Raw genomic sequence first — 23,491 nt, forward strand, 5'->3', positions numbered from 1 at the left:
TACTTAGAATTTATAGTATTAAAAGATATACACTTGACATTTTTATTTTATACATGCGTATTTTAATTTTATGTGTACATGTGTGTGCCTGTTTGATGTGTAGATGTGTATGTAGCAGGTATGCAGTGCCTATGGAGGCCAGAAGAAGGCAATGGATCCGCTGGTGCTGGAGGTGCGGGTGCCCATGGAGGTGCTGAGACCTGAACCCAGGTCCTCTGCAGGAACAGTCAGAGCTCCCCACTACTGCAGTCTCCAGCCCTCAGCTGGCTTGAAATGTTCTCCCGTGGAGAGCTAAGCCATTCACACTTGATGAGACTGATACAGCTTCCTAGTATCATGGACAGCAGTCTGCGCCAAGACAGGAGTCTTCCTGGGTGTGCATGTGGGTGTCGCCTTGCCTTTTCTTCGTATGACCTCATGTGCCTTCTGGAATTTCGCATCATATCTAATGGCTTTTTCTCCCTACATCTTAACTAGAAGAGGAATGAAATCAGTCCCCAAAGTTTGCATATAATTATCTATTTTTTTGAAGACTGCCTTCAGCTTACAATCACTTTTTACCTTTTTCTTTTCTGTTTCACTCCAATATCTTTCTTGGTGACAGTGGAGGGTCAGACAGAGTTTCACTATGCCGCCCAGGTTGGTCATGAACTTGCTGCAACGTCCTGAGTGCTGAGTACGGGTACAGCAGGACACTCAACTCCATTCTAAAGTCCCCGGTCACCTTTCTGAAGACTAAATTCAACTGTTCTTCTGAGCATGCAATCAAACGCTAACTTTGTTATAGACCTCTAATGAGTGCTACTTTCCTTGGATTGAATATGCTATGCTACTATTCCGCCCTTACTATATAGTGTACTTTTCAGGTTGTAATTGTTTGTGTATGTGGCTCTATAGCAAACTATACATGACAACTTCTATCTATCTTATAGCATGTGCCATCACAGCTAACACAGTGCCATCAACATTGTCATCATCCATTTGTATCTGTATCTTACAGATGGGTCTTCAGAAGTTAAAGTTTAGACACAGCAGGAATTACCATTCATATGTTGACCCAGTCTAAGCAAAACATTTAGTCTCGTCACATACACATCACTCTGACAGTTTTCTTCAGCTTTTCGCCACCTGTTAAAATAGTGGCCTCAATATACCAGACTAACGAGGGCCTGAATTGTGAAAAATGTACTTGGGGACTGACAGCACGCTCAATGTCCAGCATGCTGTTTGAAGATGATTCATTCATGGTACTCGATTAGACTGACAGAGCATCACAGCCTAACGAATGGCAGTCTGCTCTTGTGCTGGGTGTGGATGAAGCACCAACCTTGCCTCTTCTGTGTATGACCTTGTGAAGGCAGTAGGTGTAGCACTGTGTGAAGTTTTTAATATAAAAATGATGATTAGAATCACAGCAAGACACTTATATTTTGGGTTCTAAATGCCACATTCTCCTCAATCCAAGAGTTCATTGTTAAATAAACAAAAGCAGCAATGACATATACTGACTCAGCAATTCCACCTTAAAAAGTGACAGCCCAGACATCTGAGTCAGAGACGACTGGAAGAGCCAATCACAGTGCACACACTCTAGTTACGAGCCTAGTTAAGAAAAGCAAGAACGAAGGACTCCACTTCTCTAAGGCCAAACAGCAGCTCTTGTCCAGGTGGAAATGGGAGTTTACTGCAAACCATGTTAGAGGCTTCACCTGACATACATGAACAGATCTCCAGCAAGCTGGAGACTTATTACTGTATCTTGCCGTGTGTGTGTGTGTGTGTGTGTGTGTGTGTGTGTATACATATGTATATATGGCACACACATACATTATGATAAGTAAGTAAAGACATTAACAATATCATGAAGCTGGATGTGGTAGAGTATGCCTGCAATCCCAGCACTTGACAGTAAACCAGTAGGAACAGGAACTCAAGGCAAGCTTAGGCTACATACTAAACTTGACACCAGCCAGGAGTCATATATCAGAGCATCTATATAAGAACATTTCAAAAATTCTCGAAATAAAATAAAACTATAAAATAAAACAATGGATAATAAAATAAAACTAATAAAATAAAACAATGGATTATGAAACAGGAAACTGGGACAGAGCTGGCAGCAGGGCTTCACTGCAAGTTTCTCTACTCTTGTCCCTTCCCCTTCCCAGACAGAAGCCTACATCCTAGTCCTTCTTGTCCCCGCCCTAGCAACAGTCACTCACACAGACGCCTTCCCCAACACAACAGCCAGACTCCACTCAGAGCCTCTCTGCTTTTCCAACTCAGAAAGCATTAACTCTCATTCTCTTATCCACTTCCCTTCCATAGATTCCAAAACCTCCACTGGTCCGATCTATGGCTTTTTCTCTCAACTCCAATAAAACTATTCTCAAGCTGTCTTCCGAATTCATCTTTAAATGCTTTTATTTATAACACAGGCCCTGCACAAGGGATCCCATCTCCTATTGCTATGAATGTTTAGTGGTCCACATGAGAAGAGTTGAAGGAGACCTCAGGCAGAACAGACAAACTTCAGACGCACAAGTCAATTTGTGGACCCACAATCCGACATTTCCCCCTTTGTAGTTAATTTATCTGATGGTACTTGTGTTGCTAACGTCTCCACCAGAATCCCCAAACCCAACTTTGGAGTGATGATGCGTTGGAGAATCTGGTCAGTGCCAGATGAACCAAATCAGAGGCCCAGCGGGACCTGTGGATAGAAAACGTGAGGCCTTTACTGCACTGCTCTCACGGACCACTCCTCTCTCAAGGAGTAGAAAGGATCTGAAGTGCTGTTCAGCAGATGAAGAACTGGGCATCCCCCATTCCCTTCTATGACTATGAAGGTCCTCATTCCTCAGGAGGGACAGTAGAGAATGACAGGTAAGGAGAGAAGGATGGAAAAGGGCCACGTGTGGCCATCACCCTTTCAAACACTATTTGCAACATGCGTACCTCTGCCAGCTCTCTGGTAAAACGGTACGATCCATGGGTAGTAGCGTCTTTCCTGATATAGAGAGCAAGTATACCCCACTTTGGACACCCACTTTGAAACATACAAATACCAACCTAGTAAGAAATTTCTGATGCAAATTGCATGGCTTATGGTCAGTAACCCTCTTTACAGGGTGATAACACCCATTGTGAGGACAGCAAAAGCTGTAGCCCAGCCAAGGCCACTAGACCTACGGTGATGTGGGAAAGAGCAAACAGAAACAACTCGGTTTAAACTTCGAGAAGGGTACACTGATGGCAGAAAAGCACAGTTGGAGGGAGACAGGAATGGGAGGAAGAGCATCTTAGTGAGAAGTGGGCTCCCATACCCTGTAGGCTCCTCTCAACCAGCAGCTTGCTGAGCCTCCCTGCCATGCCTGCTCACCTTCTGCGTTCTGATGCAGAAGGCCTAACTTTTTCTCTCGCTGCCTTTCCATCTCTCGTCCCTGGACGCCGGTCAGAATCCTAAGTCAGCTTGCTCTGATACTCAGGCCATTTTCACTGTGTCCTAAGGCTCCTCCACACCCCGATCCAGTGACCTCTGACTCCGTTAGGAGGAGAAGTCTAGCAGCAGTTCATTGCTTTTTGGGTGGGCCTTGCTTGCTTTCTATTATCCATCTCCTTGACCTGAGTTTCTGATTCTGTTTTGAAATTCTTTTATATGAGACTAAGACCCTGAGAATGGGACTTTATATCCCCTCGTAATATTCTCACTTTTTTACTTAGACGTGCAGCCCTAGATTCCATTACACCTCACGTTCACTTTGGCTCAGATTCCTTTGACTTTGCCTACCTAAACTCCACTGTACCTGCCTTCAAGGCTGAGGGCATACACAAGTCACTGTCCTTCACCTTTCCTTATAAAATGTCTTACAGTCCAGGGACAATGGGACTGGACACAAGTGACTATATGTACTCCCTGGCAACAACAAACCTACCCGGCAAACCACCTAGAATGAACACAACTCTGTATAATACAGAGCCAGTTCTCTGGAGCAGATCATCTTATAGCTACCAGTCTCCTGTGTCCACGACTTCCAAGGGCCACTTGTACTGGCAGAGCTCAGGCACCAATGGGTGGGTGACCAGGACTACTTACTTAGTCATACCTCCTGTCCATGACCAGATTATTGCTCTATTTAAATCAAAAGTAGACTCCGATACCCTGAGTATGGACAAAGCATCAGTGGAGCCCTTTATATGTGCGTGCTAATGTGCTATAGTTGACTAGAACTCGTCTCCTTGCTTTCTGCACAAAAAGGGAAGGCATCAACTGTCTTTATCAGCCATGAAAGGAGAACATATGAGTAAGAACACAGGCATCCCATGCAAAATAATTATAAACATGACCCTATTACTGTGAAACCAAGGCAGCTGAGGGTAGCCATAGTGGAATTTCCCCTCCTTCACGGATCGTCAACATCATCGCCACACACTGTTTCAGAGTAGATACTCCGATGCTTTGAATATGCAATGACTGGGACTTACACAGTGGAACAACGACGTAGTCTTCATCTGCTTGTGGTGAGGTGGTTAATAAGCAGTGACTGAGATAATGCTTTTAAAATTGGGGAGTTTTTCATGCATAAATTGCAAGATGGAGTTTTTAATGAAATAGAATTCAATGATATTCAATGAGAATTCAATGTGTGCCTTCAGAGACTTCTTTCACTGCACACGGGACTGTGCTAGATAAATGGATTCTTATGGGTTCAGTTGGAGAAATATGAACGCTCACACTTGACAATACCATCTTCTGTGTGATGGTAAGCAGAAGGCGGCAAACAGAATTTCATAAATTAATAATGACTATTGCACAACATCCTGATCTACAGCCTCGAGAGGAAATCACTGGCACACAGAGTGTCTTGCACAACTGCCATCAGCCTGGTGCCTTTGCTCTAAAACGACTGTAGATTGACAACACTTTCTTCTCTGCCCTAGAATCCTGCTGGCGAGAAGGAAATGCATTACTCATTCAGAGCATGCGCACTGCTTCGCAGCCGCTCAAAAAGCTCCGCGTGCTCATACAGGTCGCTACTTCCTGCCACATCAAACACTCACACTGCCTTTGCTTGAGAAATGGACACAGCAACCTTGAGAACTGCTTAGCAGCACGAGACGGATCTGTCTGGCATGTTACGTTAGTTAAGTGTGTAAGACCCACATCGGCAGACGGAAAGGGGGTTCTACAGTTCCGTTGTTGCTAAATTCCACAGGGTTCCTACCTAATAAATCTGTGCCTTCATTGTGAGAAAGCCAGGAATGTACTGAGAAGAACTGAAAAGCTAGGTTTTTAAGTGACTTCGATGAGTAAAATAACCAGTATACACACGCACGCACGCACGCACGCACACACGCACGCAGACACGCGCACACACACACACACACACACACACTATTTTTAAAAGTGGTTTTGAAATGTTAAAAAAATGACATTAGTAATCTTTAAATGAGAGGATCAGGTTATTTTTACCAATAAATTAATCAATCACTCAGACTCTGCATTGCTGGAAACATGTAACTGATACCAATCGAAGCCTCCTATCGGAAAGACTGTGTTTTTAAAGCAATGGGGCTGTGGTGTGGATGTGCTCTGATATTAAGGGATTCGTGTTTTGGAGACTTGGTCCTCAGTGTGCAGTGATGAGGTGAAGCGTCTGCAGGAAGTGAAGCCCAGTGAAGGTCACTGCTTTCTGGCTTTTCAAAATATGCTTATTCTCATTAGGGCTTCTTCTTTGTGATGCCCCCTGCCTATAGGCCTGCCTCAGAGGTCTACCATTCAGTGAACCTCTCTAATTCTGGCCTTTCATCTGTGACTAGAGAACTGGGAGCAAGATTAGACATAAGATTTCTAAATATAAAGTTATACGAGGATATCATTATAGGTTTACAGAGAATGGAAGAACAAATAAAGTGAAAATGTTCTGAGTGTAAAGTATTGACTGTAAGTTTAAAATAACAATTATAGGCACTAAAAACTATTGTGTTTGGATTCTATCAGATGTACTGTAAAATGTTATATATAAGCATAATAATTGGAAACAAAAAATACTATGATAATAAACCATTGGGGTGAGGAGGAAAACTAAAGAAAGTAGTCTAGAGAGGCAGACATTCAATATTTATATAGTTATACATACCTAACTATATTCTTATAACATATAAAACTAAAACCAGTGATAAGAAATAAAAATTCTAATAACATCAGTAAGTATAACATATTTGGTAATTAAACTGATAGAAAATTTAAGATGCACATGGAACATGTACTTTTCTCAAAACAAGAACCATGATAAGGGAAGGTTGTCATATTTAGATCATAACCAACCATTCTATAAATTTAATACAATAGAGTAAGTACACGACGAAATCATGTAAAATATCATTTTTCAGATTAAAAGTAAGAAGCTAATAACACTCTTAGCTTATTAGTAACAATGAACACAGTGCTAAGTAGCTTAAAAATAAGGGACTAGCAGGGAGAAACGAATGAACGGAAGAGCGACTGGGACAAAGAACACATCCACAAACCTAGTGACGACCCCTACTCAGAAAGTCAAGGCAGCCGCACTTGGGCTTTGCCGGGTTTTGTGTCTTAGTAAGATGTTGAGGTTGGTTTTAATATTATTTGCATTAGTACAAAATTAATTACATGGGAGCCAGTATGGTTGCCTGTAAGATGCTGAAGGTTCATGACCCCAGTTGGCTTTGGTTGGTGAAATAAAGAGTTGATGGCAGCCAATGGCTGGCCATGGAGTCAGAGGCAGGACTTTTAGGTTTCTTGGGCAAGGGACAAGGGGAGGAGGAAGGGAGAATCACCATGATGGGGAAACAGAGAGATCAGACTTAAGAGCTGCAGGAGAGAAAACATCTAGCCATATAACCAGATAAATAGAGAGGAATATAATTTGATTTAATTGTTTTTAAGGATAGAAAGGAGTATAATGGTAATTGTTTAAGAGTTTTTAAATAAAGAAATCTAGGCATTGATCTCAAGTGTAGGAAACAAATATACAGAGATTAAAAACAAGATTAAAAGAAAAATAAATTTAAAAAGGTCTATGCTGGGGCAAATACTCAGATTCTTTGAATGTAGTCTACAAGGGAATTCTGGGATTGCTTAGTCTGATATGACAAATTACAGTAAATAGAAGGGGATTTAATTGAAGTTAAATACAGAGATGAGTGAATAGAGACTTTTGATCAAATTGAAGGTCAGGAGCAGAGGAGAGGGGAAAGACCTAATCTCAGACAGATAATAAAACTTATGTTAATTTAAGTTATATAAAGAGAAAGGCGACATACATACCCACAGAGATACTAATCTCCTAGAAGGGAGAATTTAGGTATACATAGATGAACAAATAACTTAGGCCTTGATCTCATGTAGGTCATGAGCAGGGGATAAGGAAACCTTATCTCAGATACATAATAATATTTATGTTGCTTTAACTACTTTGAATTGTTTTAATTATCAAAATGCATGTAGTTATGAGTTTAGCAGTTCTAATATGAAACATCCGATGGGAAAGAGGTCAAGCTAAGTCAAATCAATCTATACCTTTAATGATTTTGGGTTACTGGACCAAAGGTATGCTATTTTGGGAGAGAGGTTCTGTATTTGTGTTAACAGGAAGGAAGAAGCTTTGGACCTCTTCTAGAGTGATAAAAATCAGAAATGACAGAGGAAGACCCCCTGAAGATCACGGCTACAAAAAAGAAAAATTTGAGAAACTCAAATTGGACAGGTGACTTGATCTGGTGATTCCTCAACATGGGAACAGCCCTATACCCTGGCTTAAACATAAAACTGTCTCTAGCCAAAACTACAATTAGACAATTAGACAATAAATCTTGTTGGTTGTTGAGTCCTTAGGATTCATTGTGCCATCCTTCACACGGCATGAATGAAGATGTATTACGATTGGTTATTGATCAAATTAACTCATAAAAAGATAGTTGTCTTTCACCTGCTCACATAAGGAAGAAAATTCATCCTTAACCGATCTGTACACCTTGTACAATCTGTACGAATATCTTAATAGTGCAAACATTTTGGCTGTAAGGTTCATATTATGGAATTTGTAGCTCTGGCAAAATTCTTCCTCGTGGAAGCTGGAATGGCCTGCTGTTCCAGCCCCTGCCTCCGGATGCTGTCCAGAGACTTGCCTCTAGAGTGGCTGTAGGATTGCAGATGGACTTGGTTCACCCAGCCTTTCAGATGGATCTCAGAACTTTAGTCAAATACGGAGATGGATAACAGATGCTAAAACTAGCCTTCTTAAGTCGAACCAATATTTCTAATTCCCTACCCCTTCAAAGAATTTTTGTTGCCTCTTTTCAAAGGGAAGAAGTAAAGAGTCGTCATCCTGATCCCTTGGGTGTGGGTGTCTGTGGTTATTTTGTAAATTATAGATAGGTTGTCATTTTAAGGGATAATTTGGAAATGGTCATAATTTTGAACAGGGAGGAAATAGATGGGATGGACTACTAAATTTATTATTAATCAAAACATTGTATACCCATAATCTTACATTGATAGAATTCTTTATAACTGATACAAAATTGAAGTTATAATTTCTTACATTGATACAGAATTTATACATTGATATGGATTTAAGGTTTTCATTGGCATAAATCTTTGTATAGTGATACAAAATTTGAAGTTAATATTGTTACTCTTAGATAGGCATCGTGCCAATACAAGTCATTTTAAGAATCTAAGGCCCTTACAGCCACCCAATTAGACAAAATGGATGAAGCAAAGAAGTGCAGACCGACAGGAGCCGGATGTAGATCGCTCCTGAGAGACACAGCCAGAATACAGCAAATACAGAGGCGAATGCCAGCAGCAAACCACTGAACTGAGAATAGGTCCCCTATTGAAGGAATCAGAGAAAGAACTGGAAGAGCTTGAAGGGGCTCGAGACCCCAAAAGTACAACAATGCCAAGCAACCAGAGCTTCCAGGGACTAAGCCACTACCTAAAGACTATACATGGACTGACCCTGGACTCTGACCCCATAGGTAGCAATGAATATCCTAATAAGAGCACCAGTGGAAGGGGAAGCCCTGGGTCCTGCTAAGACTGAACCCCCAGTGAACTAGTCTATGGGGGGAGGGCGGCAATGGGGGGAGGGTTGGGAGGGGAACACCCATAAGGAAGGGGAGGGGGGAGGGGGATGTTTGCCTGGAAACCGGGAAAGGGAATAACACTCGAAATGTATATAAGAAATACTCAAGTTAATAAAAAAAAAAAAAAAAAAAAAAAAAAAGAATCTAAGGCCTTGACCCAGTCCTTCTATAGCTGCTATTACAAATGGTTAAGGATGATTAAGTAACACAACCTAAAGGTCAGACAGTAAACTCATGGTTATATTAGATTCTGATCTATGATAAAGTCTTTTCAATATTATTTAAATAGAAATGGCTAGAGTAGTCAAGATTTAACAATTCACATTCTCTCTCTCCATATACATATACATATATATATACTTCAAAAACATCAGAAACCACAGAATATGACATTTAATATTAATTCGTTATTAAAGATCATTTGACTAGAGACATGTCTGCCTCTGACAGTACCCCATTCACAGTTCAAAGAAGAAATCCAACATCATAACCTTCATATGGAGTTGCTCCAGTTATGGCAAGGTAGCCACTGGAAAAATTGCCCTAATACATCTAAAAGTACGGTCCAAGAAAGGTCACATAATGTGGGATAGTCACTTGCTTAGCTCTGATGGGGCAGAAGACTAGTTATAGTCTCATAATCAAACTTAAGTTAACATTGAGGAAGATGATACAGATTTGAAAAGATAGTTTTCAGATGATAATACAACTTAAAATCAGAACATAATTCAGATTAGAGTTGTAGAGTCTTTACATCAGGATAGATGGTACAGTACTTTGTCTAAATTGACAAATATGCTGGATTGGATGTAACTGTATATTATTCTTTACAATTTCCATAATTGTACAGTTTGCTCGATTTATGTCTAAGAGAAAAGAGACTTTTTTATTGGAAAAAAGTGAGATATTGGTGATTGGTTCTAATGTTATTTGTATTAATACAAAATCAATTATATGGGAACTGCATGTCTGTCTGTAAGACTCTGAAGGTCCCTGCCCCCAAGTGGCTTTGATTGGTGAAATAAAGAGTTGCCAGTGACCAATGGCTGGACAGGGGAGGAATGGAAGAGGAAGGGCAGAATCACCATGATGGGGAAACAGAGATCAGACTTAAGAGCTGAGGAGAAAAAACATCCAGCCATGTAAGGGTCTGGGAAGCAGCCTCAGGGGCCATGTGTTAGCCATGTGTAGATTCAGGAGTGGCGCAGCCATTGAGCTAATGAGGGCAGATTAAAATATAAAGATTGCATGTGCAGTAGACGTGTGTGCACCCAGTGGGAGCACAGAGCAGTTCAAAGACCTACTGCTTCCGAATGATAAAGTATGAGGCTTATTTTTGCGATCAGGTCTCTCACTGAATTCACCGAGGTCGATCAATTGGCCACCAAGGTACCAGAGATCCTGTATGTCCACTGAGGGATATGATTGGGGGTGTTTAAGTTCTGCTTCTTTTTTTTTTCTTTTTTCTCTTTTTTTTTTTTTCCAGAGGTGGGGACTAAACCCAGGGCCTTGGGCTTTCTAGGCAAGCACTCTACCACTGAGCTAAATCCTCAACCCCTAAGTTCTGCTTCTTATGTGAGTACTTGAGACCCACGCTCAGGTCTCAATGCTTGTGTAGCATGTTATTTGCCTATTAAGTTGTATCCCTAACTCTTATGTGTATACTATGCTAACAAAAAAACAGTCCCACTGTAGGGAAGGGGAGGGAAGTGGCTAAGTGTGTAAACTACTTGACGCATAAACCTAAGGACTGGGCTTCAATCCCTAGAACCCAGGTATTCTATCAGTCAGGATGGTGTCATGGGGCAGAGAGAGACAGGGAGAGCTTTGGGGCTAGTTGGCTAACTAGCATAACCTACTAGAGTTCAAGAGCAATCAATGAGAGAAATTGTCTGAACAACCAGTGGTCAGCTTCTGAGGAATGACAACCAAAGCTGACCTCTGGCCCGCATGCATACGGACACATATGTGCACACATATCTGAATTCGCATGTTCATCCACACTTACAAGCACACACATCCACATAAGTAATAGCTAAATAATTTAAAATAAGTTAATAAAAGCCAATGGGAACTGGAGAACGGGCATCGCATATGACCCACCACACTTAAGACTTGTACCCTACACTCAATCAAAGCAGCTGTAGAGTATACTCTACCTGTGAGTCCAAGACGCTGGGGAGTTCATGGTCACCAACATTTACTTCATCCAACTGCAAGCAGAACAAATTTCTGGCAACCTGGACGAAATCTAAAATTAACACATTTTGGTAAGACCATAGAATTTAAATTCACCTAAACAACTATCACTTTCTTCTCTGAGAAGTGGAACTTATGAGCTTCAGTTTACGTTGCACAAATTATCCCAAAACAGTATTGACTGAAGTGCGAGGAAAACCTGGTATAAACTATACAGAAGCCATTTAATCTCACTTTAGTTAGCTCTGTCACAGAATTCAGTTAAGATGTAAAAAAGCAAATGTATCACAGACATCTAATCTTAATTCTCACATTACACATACAATATTTCTGAAAAAATAAAGACGTTATGACCTGGCTCTTCATGCTGAAGGAATCTAAAGGTTGATAGCAACAATGTTCATGCAACAGCTGTATGTGCTTAGTGGTCATCCTCACACATTCCTCAACATCCTGAGGCCAGCCTTCCTGTTCTACAGATGCGCAATGCAGACCAGAGCTGGCTGGCTTTCTTAAACTTACCAGGCCACTTAGCAAGTTAAGTATCAGAACAGTCGGAACTTCCAGACAGCAGTGGCCTCTTCATCTGTGTCTACTCAGTAAGCTGGAATTGCGGCTGTTACATTGTAATCTCAAAGGATCCTTACACACGCTCTCTGCTTACACAAGCTCTCTGCTTACACACGCTCTCTGCTTACACAAGCTCTCTGCTTACACAAGCTCTCTGCTTACACACGCTCTCTGCTTACACACGCTCTCTGCTTACACACACGCTCTCTGCTTACACACGCTCTCTGCTTACACACACGCTCTCTGCTTACACACATGCTCTCTGCTTACACACGCTCTCTGCTTACACACGCGCTCTCTGCTTACACACGCTCTCTGGTTACACACGCTCTCTGCTTACACGCGCTCTCTGCTTACACACACGCTCTCTGCTTACACAAGCTCTCTGCTTACACACGCTCTCTGCTTACACACGCTCTCTGCTTACACACGCTCTCTGCTTACACACACGCTCTCTGCTTACACACGCTCTCTGCTTACACACACGCTCTCTGCTTACACACGCTCTCTGCTTACACACGCTCTCTGCTTACACGCGCTCTCTGCTTACACACACGCTCTCTGCTTACACATGCTCTCTGCTTACACACGCTCTCTGGTTACACACGCTCTCTGCTTACACACGCTCTCTGCTTTGATTTTACACATTCCTGCTCTCATTTCCTGAACACCTTATCCTTTCTGTCTTTCTAAGAGTATTAAATAGTTTATCTAAAGTTATCTTCTGCTCTATCATTACGTCTTCTCTGCCTGATGCTTTTGGGCTCCATATTTTATGTGATCTTGTCAAATGTCCAGAAACCCTTGATTTTGAGTTTATATTTAACAATTAATAAGGCACTAAAACGTTGGTTGGAAATTTTATATGCACAACTTGCTTTGTCAATTGGCAGGAATATTTGACTGTAGAAAAACAATCTGGTGGCCTGCTGACATATTTTTGTGTAGGTTCTCCAGAGACACACCTAATTCCCCTGGTACAATTCTAAACATGGATGCAAATGTCACCGAGCATCTGGGTACCTGTTTTGAGCAATGACTCACCACAGACTTCCCCAAGTTCCCTTGCTTCTAGTAAGTTTAATTCCACAGTATCTCTGGTTTAATTTCTCAATGTAATATACTTTTTCCCCCTGGAAGTTTAAGTTCCCCCTGGAATAATAGATGCTACTCTGAGAAAGGAAGAAAACAGCATGGATAAATACCGTATCACACACTTCTAAGAACTCTGATTTCAGTGTGCAGCCTAAACCAGCCTAGAGTCACACCTGGTACGTCACACCAGCTTGCCCTCCATGTGCGCCCTCCATCTTCAGATGCCTGGCCTCGCCTGCCTCGCCACTGGTGTATTCATGCTCTTCTGTGCCTGTCTTCTGTCCTTGTAAATTGTGTGTGTGTGTGTGTGTGTGTGTGTGTGTGTGTGGTGTGGTGGTGGTGCTGCTGGTGTGTATATCTGTTTCCTGCTACTATTATTTAGGGGGTGATTTTCAAGAGGCAATGGGATCCCAAATATCTGTTTTTCCTCATTTAAAAAAATATAAAGTTAATTTCTTTATTTCAATAGAGATGTTTAAAAATGATGCAATGTAGCATTTATTAGGTGCACTACAGGACAAATGCTATGAGGGCAAAAGAGTAAATATTATATTCAAACATTTCTGTGTAGTAGAATAGACAGACATGAGACAGTTTTTGGAAAATAGTGACGGATAATGGAAATTCCAAACCATGTGTGTCAGGGATGGGGTGGGATTTATCCTATTCAAAAGAGAAGAAATTGCTACATTTCAAAGTATAAATGCACATTTATAAAAGCTGTAATAAATATAGATTTGTAATAACAGCTACTGAGAAACCATTAATATGCCAAGAGCAGAAACCTTGGTGTATTATGCCATCTCTAAGAATAAATAATTATGCAGTATAACAAAAATTTCCTGTTTCTCTAGCTAAAAAGAAGTAGATGCAATCTCCATAGTAGTGAAATTAAAATTTCTATATTTTGTACCATCTTTTGTCATTATCAAAGCAATGTATATATAATACAAAATAAAACATGCAGAGAGATGCCAAAAGAGTGGGATCTACTAACCATACCTGGGGCTGATGGGATCTGATATAGGTCTCCCTTCTGCTGGCCCAGCCAGGTTAATAACAATGGCCATTTTTAAAGTACCAATTAAGGAATATGAAGTGGCACAGTGTAAGTTTTCATTTCCCTCTTACAGAACACACGTTCTCAATAAAAATAGGTTGTTATAACATCAACCAACTGCCTGTGATAATAAAACATGATGTACTTAAGACATTACCCCCAAAAGACACAGTCCCCTCTGAGTCGGCCTGGACTTGCTGTCTCAGGGCTTCATGCTGTTCCTTTGTTGGCTGTATACCGAGGTAATTGAGAGCCTGGAAGGAAATGGACTTAGGTGAAACAGTTTTCAAACCTTTGGGGAAAAACTTTTCACTACAACTATGTTTTACAGTGCAGTGGAAAGCAAACCAACAAGGATAACCGTGACCAGAATTAGATTCTGAGGAACGTCAGCGGACTGTAGATTAACTAACTATAAAAGATTATCTTCTTGAGTCTTCCACTTGCCCCCAACCCTCACCCTTACCAAGGCAAATACCTTGGCTGATACCAGATTTATAATCATGGCTGTAGGACCAGGAATAAATTTATTTCTATCCTATGTGATTTTGCAGAAAAAAAATTAACAGAAAAAATTTACTGAAGTCAAATTTATAGATAACACTGAAGAAATAATAAAAAAGAAACATGAAAAGCACTTGGTTGTTACCTTGAGAGTAAAAGTGAAGTTGATAGAATTGGGTTAAATGGAAAATATTCTTAATTTTGGCTGGTTTAGGGCTACATTTATACAATCAGAAAATATTGAAAAGTTTTCCCTAACACTCCTTTCTCTGTCAGGATCTGTTTTTGTTTTTGTTTTTGTTTTTTTGTTTTGTTTTTTTTTTTTTTTGGACAAAGTAACTTCTGTCTTTAAAACAGAAATGGAGATGCTCCCACTTGCACTCCACTGTCCTTCCCATGTTCTTTAGCCTTAGATAGAACACTCACAATTTTCATCCAAAAGACATTTGCAGCACATTTTACCCCTTGCTGAGGCCCTGGGGCTTAGTGCTAGCCTCCGAGGAAGTGCTGGAGAACAGTGAGGAAGACTCCTCTCAGAACAAGCCCTTCTTCCCATTGCTTTAATAAAAGGGGAGAAAGGAAAGAGAAGACATGACCAGCCACCATGACTCACACGGAACTTCACAACGTTGGCGGGATAGTCTACAAGGAACCTCAATTACGATGGTGGAATACAGTCTACAAAGGACTTGATTGTGGAATAGGCAGTCTATGAAAGGCTGGTGTGCAGTTCTCTGACACTTGGAGCCTCTGTGCTTCTCCTGATTATTTCTTCGGGGCTTCTTTTTTTTTTTTTTTTTACAGATTTTTTTAAAAAAAATTTAATTGCCTTTTTATTTACATTTTAATGTCATCCCATTTCCAGGTTAATGGTAAGAATACCAAGTTTCCAACAGAAACCACAGCTGTTTGGGCGTCTCTAGTTACATATGCTCCAAAGTACTGTTAAGGCACAAGAACTGATTGAGAGGCCTATTAGTAAATTCCACAGATAACATGGTTTCAGTCATAGTAAACTTAAACAAAATTTATTAAAGGTATTCTTGACATCTTCTCCATTTAGAATGTGTTCAAATAGTACTTTTTAAACCAAATAAATATTTGGTGATTACTACTGATCAAGCACATAACTCTGTGCAGTGTTATCAACAAACATATATCATCTCTAGCCTTAAAAAGTACATGGTGAGAATAATGTGTAAATAATTATAGTAACTACAATTTTTACATGTGCAAGAGTATAGAGGACACACTATTACCAAAAGCATTTGTTGTCATATGGGCACACAACTGACTACGCACAGTGGAAGGAAACAGAGTATTCGGGATGTTTTAAGTGTGTTTAAAGTTGGTCTAATCCTCCTGCCACCCTATCAAAGCCATAAGTATTGTTTACATAACATTCAAGAGAGATTTGTAGCTTTGGTGTATGTGTATTCCTTTCATCTTGAAAAAGTTACAAAATTTTTTAAAAAAAGAATACAAAGAATACCTAAGTACCTGGCAATCTTAAATATCCAATGATATTTATTTAAAATCTACAGATATTTTAAAAAATGAGACCAGGTTGAGTTGAAAGCTTCTTCTATTCTTCACAGAAAATGCCATCCTAAGGTCATTATATTCTTATTGTTTATCTTTTAATGTCACTTAGTATCTAAGGACATGTATCCTAAACGATGTACTCTTTAATTTATGCATTTAAAATTTTATACACATAGTGCAATCTAAAGGATAACTACAAATTAATTTTAACTTAGTGATTTTACAGTTGTTCAGTGCTGCCTACATATGTGGTTCCCTTACTCGGTGGTATCTCATTGAGCAGATATATAATTATCATTCACTCTCTGACTGATGGACATGTATAACTGACTCCCCATTCTTTGCTATAAAGCACTACACATATCTTCTTTACAGATGCATGTAAATTTTTCTACTGAGTATGCACATAAATGGACGAACTGAAGCACAGGGCAGATTATTAACTTCACTGCTGCTGAATTGTTCTTCAACTGTGTGTACTCATGTACATGTGCCACAACACGGAAACCGTCCTGGCTTTCTACTCTCTTAACAGACTTTGTTGTTTGAACATCTTCATTTTGCCGCAATATCAGAAATGAAATATTATTTGAATTCCTCTAGTTTCAGTAAAATGAGACATATTTTGTAATGTTTGCTAGCAAAAAAAAAATGGCTCATCAGTTGTTAGAGCGATATTTAAATGTTAGGATATAGAGTTTTAGGATCTAAGTTTGAGTCCTGGATGGGAATCTGGATATGGTCTTCACTACTGACAACCAGCATGGTAGATAGCACCAAGCATCTTTGGGAGGAAAATTAGACTCCTGGCGCTGAGAACCACTACTGAAATCACTATTACAATTCTGGTTTTCCTGAAACTTTTCTTCTGAAAATTTTTGTACAAATGAAGGTTTACTCTATTTAGTGTTGTGTTTCAAAGTTATCTGGATATACAATTCATCATAGTTTACCATGCTGTCTGTTTTTCATTTCTTGTATGCTTTTTACGATTGTTCTAACAGTTAGCTGAACCAGCCTTCTCAAGTTCCCCCTTCTACTACTATTAGGTCATATCATTCCCCCATTGCCAAGTCATCCTTGTACAACACTGACCATTGGCTACTCCCTGTTCTAAATGCATCCTCCATGCACACAGATTCTCTGCTTATTTGGGTTTTCTTTACTAAGGGCTTCTCTGAGAAGTAAAACTCAATGTTTCCTCTTGTTGAACTGTCATTTGTTATGGGTGCTTCTTCCTTATAACTAGTGACAGATGAGAAAGATGTATGTTCTCTTCCATATGGCAAAAAATGGGGATTAAGCAGGTAGGTACTATGGGTGAAGAGATATTCAATCTCATCCCAAACAGGACACAGAAAAAGGTTATAAGGCAGTACAACATTTAGTGCTATAAATATGTAAAATATGGCAGTATCTGTCCAAACTATCATAGGAAATTCTGGGAAAAGAGGTAGGTAGATTTGATCATCATCTAGACAACAGTAAGATTTAAATTGGTGATGAGAAAAGCACTACTTGGAACTAGAGAGAGAGATAGGAATAATTACAGTGTTTATTCTAATCCTAATGTGTTTACTCTAGCTAGGCAACACCATACTGTTCTGTAAACATGAGAGTCAGTGTCTATAAATCTCATGGAGGTGGAGGGTTGACTTCTGGCACTATCTGCAGATGCCGTACAGTCTTCTCAGCTCCTTGTAACTTTATCAAATGGAAAGCACTTTTCACTTTTAATTTTTCTGTTTTGAGCACCTTCTGTTTCTGAACACGATGCTCTCAACATTTTATTCTTCCCAGGGTTATCTGTTCGTTCCTTGGTGTTCTGCCATAATCTCTAAATTTCATGATCACTTTGTTCTTTGATTCAGTAACCCTTCATTTTTTAGAAATAATGAACAGTATTGTATTACTTCATTATATTTACTGCTCATGTATTTGAAGGCTTGTAAACTTTGTCATAATTTTGATGACAGTTTTAAAGATATCGTATATATTTCTTTGCATGTATGTGTGTGTGCTGGGGTACATATATACAGGCACGCATCTTTGGATGGACAGCAGAGGACAGTATCATCTGTTACTCTTCAGTAACCTTACCTTCCATCCTGTGTTTTGAGACAGGCTCTCTCATTAGCTTGCCCAAATAGGCTAAGTTGGTGTCTTAGTTACAGATTTTATTGCTATTATAAACACCATGACCAAAAGCAACTCAGGAAGAAAGACTTTATTCCAGTTTATAACCCTCATGTCAGACTCTATCACTGAGGGAAGTCAGGGCAGGAATTCCAGACAGAAACCAGAAAGCAGGAACTGAAATAGAGACCATGGAGGGTGCTGCTTACTGACTTGCGGCCCATGGCTTGTTCAGCCTGCTTTCTCATACAACCCAGGACCAATCACCTGAGGTTGGCACTATGCACTGTAGGCAGGGCCCTCCCACCTCAAACTTTAATCAAGAAAATGCCTTACAAACTTGCCTACAACCCAACAGAGGAAGGCTTTTTTTTTTTCTTTTCCAGTTGACTCCTTCCTCCAAGATAGCATCAGCTTGTGTCAAGTCACCATAAAAGCCTACCAATACAACGAACTGGCCACTGAGATCCAGGGACCTGCCTATCTGTGCTTCCACACATGACTGTCTTTTTAAAATGTCAGTTCTGCAGGACTGAACTAAACTTCTCATGTTTACATGGCAAACACTTTAACCACTGAGCCATCACTCTAGCCAAAGAGAAAGAAACTAATTTCCATGTCAGTTTAGTAGCCGAAGATTTCATTTGTTTTATACTAGTGAAGTACTAATTGAGACCCAAACTGTCACTCACTTAATTAAATAAGCTACTTCAAGCAGCCGATGGTTCCACAACGACCTCCTTTCCAAAAACAAGGCAGTCTTTCCTGCCGACCTCCTCTCCAAGAACAAGGCAGTCTTTCCTGCTGTCTCGTGAAGAAAACGATTTTAAGGGATTTACCATTTCCAGTTTCTCTGCCTTAAGGCGAGCAGAAGGATTTAGGGAAATCTTTCCTTGTGGTCCAGAAGCGTCATCAGTCCAGGCTGGAGCAATGTCTAGGAGACGACAGGGTGCACGTTAACTGGAAATCTAATTGGAATAGAACTTTTCATTTAACACAATGTGTTCTGGGCTCCTGCTGTTCAAAAATAATTCTGGTTAAACAGTTGGCAGGGCTTACTTTGTTTTTATGAATTTTACCCTGTAAATCAGCTTCACTTGAGCTTTGAAGGATATAATATGCAGCACAGTCAATTTTGCATTATGAAGTCTCATGGAGACATTAACCTCAAGATAGATACCAGCCATTATGAGCCCCGTCACAATGCCCTGGTAACTGTAAGGTACAAACCTCTCTGCTCAAGCAAGTCAAATCATACTGGACAGTCAAAGACCATGGTATTTTGTTGACTGGAAAAGACAGTACTGTTACGAGAACTGTGGAAGTGTTCTAGAAAAACTGCAAGTGCAACTTCTAACACTTATGTATACAAAAGGACAATGTGGACATGTAACTTTCTGAGCTAAAAATTCTGTTCCATTTTTACAAGACTGATTTTGTAGCAGTAAAAATGGACTTTTAAGAGTTAAAGGAAATCCACTCTGCACTCGTGTCTCTGTGTAACTTCAATGCACTTAATTGTGTGGTGGATATGCTTTTTTTTCCTGTTCGCAGGAATGAGAAATTAGGTGCCACCAGAGGCCAGCCCTTGAGAAACAATTTAATATGCCATAGTTTTAAAGACAAATTTCTACAATTTATGTCAATCCTTCCTATCTAAATTGTCACTATTCTAAATACACTCTTTTTTTTTATTTTTTTATTTTTTTTTTATTTTGTATTCTTTTTTTTTAAATTTTTATTAGATACATTTCTTTACTTACATTTCAAATGTTATTCCCCTTCCCGTCGATAAGCCCCCGTATTTTGTATTCTTTTTTTTTTTTTTTTTTTGATTTCTTTTCTTTTTTTTTTTTTTTTATTAACTTGAGTATTTCTTATATACATTTCAAGTGTTATTCCCTTTCCCGGTTTCCGGGCAAACATCCCCCTCCCCCCTCCCCTTCTTTATGGGTGTTCCCCTCCCAACCCTCCCACCATTGCCGCCCTCCCCCCATAGACTAGTTCACTGGGGGTTCAGTCTTAGCAGGACCCAGGGCTTCCCCTTCCACTGGTGCTCTTACTAGGATATTCATTGCTACCTATGGGGTCAGAGTCCAGGGTCAGTCCATGTATAGTCTTTAGGTAGTGGCTTAGTCCCTGGAAGCTCTGGTTGCTTGGCATTGTTGTACTTTTGGGGTCTCGAGCCCCTTCAAGCTCTTCCAGTTCTTTCTCTGATTCCTTCAATAGGGGACCTATTCTAAATACACTCTTAAATGGTATTTTACCAGTTCTACATAGAAACAAGATGAAGAGAAAAAACTTTTTGAAATGTCACATCTTTATGCAGTGTTTTAATTTTTTTTTAATTTCTCAGAGCATCTGTCTCTAAGTACAAAATGATTTGCATTCTCTTTCTTAAGAACATAAGAAGCCCATATGAAAATAAAGAGTCTTCCTTTAAACCTTTAACACATCCTCAACATTCTATGCAAAACCTTTAATATAGCTTATAGGTGTTAAGAGTGTGTATATATATATATATATATATATATATATATATATATATGCTTGTCACTGACGTTTAAGTCCAAATGGAATTAAGCCTCAAGAAGGCTTGATCTTGGTGTGACAGATGTTTACAATTCTGGTAATAGCAAGATCTTGTTATCATGACATCTAATTGTTGTCCATGAGGGTAAAAAATATTAAATCTCCATTTTTACTATTAAGAGAAAATCTGTATCACACTTGCAGTGTGGTAGAAAAGACCACCATGAGATGAAATGGACTGGAAGAACAAAGACAGGTAAGAACACTCTCTTTTTCAACTTCAAGGTTTCACCTTGAGACATGTTTTCAAGTTGGTGGCTGACCTACAGTTAAGGACCACTAACGCCAGGTGAACACAAACTACCCTTCCTGTGGTTTCAGCCCAACACTAACTGGGCCTGACTCAATTCAAATTTAAGTGTGTAGAAGAAAGCAATGATCAGAAAAGAGAGAGGCAGACACACGTGACAACCACACACAAGCAAGGCACACATTTTTACTGTTTTCCTGTGGCTGAGCATAAAAATATGGTACAGCAAAAAGTGGAAATAACGAGCCAGCTCTGTTTTTACTATAGGCTGGTAGTGAGTGAATTAGACTTGACTTTGTTAATCTTTGTAAGAACAAAGTAACATCGGTGTCATTATTCTCATTCCTCAAAGCAGAGCCTGACACAGTAAAGAAACTGGCCCAGGTGGCACAGCCAGGCAACGACAATGCTACCGTTCTCGTCTCTGCTGACTCCAGTGTTGCTGGGTCCCCTTTTTCATCACCAAATTCTTATCATAGTAGAAAGACTCAAACTCATATTTGACAGAGACTATAATGGCAAAAATCAGGAAAGTCATAGAAAACAACAACAAAAACAAGGAAGTGACGTAAAATTATCTCGACCCTCGCTTAACAGCAAGCACTGGGCCTTGACAAAGCTGGTTTTCTTCAGCCTACCACTCTCTCCATGCTGACCTTCAGGTTAATTCTTTAAGCGTGAGTGCACACAACAGCAGCTCATGTTGACAATGCGGAGTTGTTACGTCCATAAAGACCGTACCCAAGTGCTAGTGCCCACCCTGCTTAACCTCCCGTTCGCTCCTTTACTGGGAAAAGACTTGATCGTTCTTGGATCCTTCATCTTCTTAGAACAAGAAGAAACGAAAGGCTCTGTAAAATCAACTCCATGAAGACTTGGAAGGTATCTTCCCATCAGCACTGTTTGAGTTTTAAAAGACAGAGTACTAAGGAATAAGTCTTTTTTGTAACTCTTTCACAACTGAGATTTTCTTGGTGGAGGAGCAGAGTGCACAGATATTGTTATCACACATACCCAAACTCTGACGAGTCCCACTGTGCTCACGTGCGCAGATGAGCTACATATTGTTTCTCTGTGAACTTATTCCCGTGATGCTCTCAAACTTGGCCAGTTTCCTTATGACCTCTCATAACCGAATGCTCACAATGCTCAGTTCCACCAATTCACAATTCTATGCCACACACAGAACAGACTCAAAATCTCCATCTTTCACAGCACATTATCACGACTGTTAGGAAAATGGACTGCCATGACCACAGACATCACAGTTCTGACAGGGCGAGGACCAAAGACTGGCTTTCTTACAAAATGGTTCTACTAGAAACACGGGACCAGATATAACTGAAAATATTCCAGACACGAATGCATGACTGAGACCCCAAATTGCCATTTAGTATGCTTTGTACTGTAGGATATAAAACTAGCCCCTCTAGGGAATGTTATGGTGACCCCCGAGACAGTCACAGCCTCTCCTGATTCAGTATCCTGCTATTTTCTGGTTGTACCAAAAAATAAACAACCAGCAAATGATTTAACCTCTTAAAAAAACCATTTACACTTAATAAATGGGATGAGGTAGGATTCCCTCACCTTTTAAAAATGTTTCTAGAGCTATTAAAAAACTTGCACTTACAAAGTAGTTGATAAAAATATTCCTCTGGATTGTACAAGAAGGGAGGCAGGGACCACTGACAGACGTGATGGATGCTTAGTTGGACTTTGCTTCTTTTCCAAAGAGGATGGACTTTGGCTTCCGTCTCTCCAATTTCTGCAGGCAGATCTATAGTTTGCTGGTCAGCCACTTCAGCCTGTTTGTCCTTCGCTCCCCTCTTCCCTTTTATCTGCGCTTTTTTGTCTGATGCTTTATCCTTTCCCGGGCCTCTTTCGATTTCCAGTCCACCTTGGCAGGGGCAGGGCAGGCTTGGCCCCACAGCCGGGAGGAGCAGCGCTTGGGCTCCGCCTTTGCCGCTCCATCTGCGCTAACCTTACTCTTATGGCTGTCCTTCCTCTTATGGCTGACCTTCCTCTTATGGCTGATCTTCCTCTTGGGCATCGTGGCAGCTCCGGGTGGGAGCTGCACCTAGCCGCCACCACACAAACTGCCAGGAATTAAGTCTAGTCACACCGGTAACATAAGAACACCATTCCTTAGTCCCTCAGGAATAGCTTTAATTTAGTTACAGTTCACTCATAAACTCGTATATTATTCCACCCTACTGCTGCAGTAAACAATTCTGAGTTCTCAGATTAATTTATATCATGGACAGATAATTTTAAAATACATTCATGTATAATGCTGATCTTAAAATCCCTAACCAATTTTAAATTTGCAAATAACTCAGAAAGAGTAGAGCCATCTTATGTTTATTGTAATTGAAGTTAATATTAAAATTTGTTTATATCTT

General features: G+C 40.1%; 1 protein-coding gene across 12 annotated transcripts in view; it reads right to left on the reverse strand.

Annotated features, from left to right (window-relative positions):
• Stxbp4 (syntaxin binding protein 4) overlaps positions 1–23,491 on the reverse strand; it is a 159,257-nt gene that overhangs the window by 93,390 nt on the left and 42,376 nt on the right. For all 12 annotated transcript variants that reach the window (XR_015630624.1, XR_015630626.1, XR_015630623.1 and 9 more), the window contains 3 exon segments: positions 19,084–19,178; positions 14,217–14,313; positions 11,295–11,386 (listed from right to left, as the gene is read on the reverse strand). Coding sequence is in view for 7 of the 12 variants with exons in the window: in XM_087572136.1 (XP_087428262.1) it covers positions 11,295–11,386; positions 14,217–14,313; positions 19,084–19,178 (284 nt within the window). In the remaining 5 variants the exon portion in view is untranslated.

This window comes from Rattus norvegicus, chromosome 10 (assembly GCF_021556685.1).
Source record: "Rattus norvegicus strain SHRSP/BbbUtx chromosome 10, alternate assembly SHRSP_T2T, whole genome shotgun sequence".
NCBI classification, from domain to species: Eukaryota; Metazoa; Chordata; class Mammalia; order Rodentia; family Muridae; genus Rattus; species Rattus norvegicus.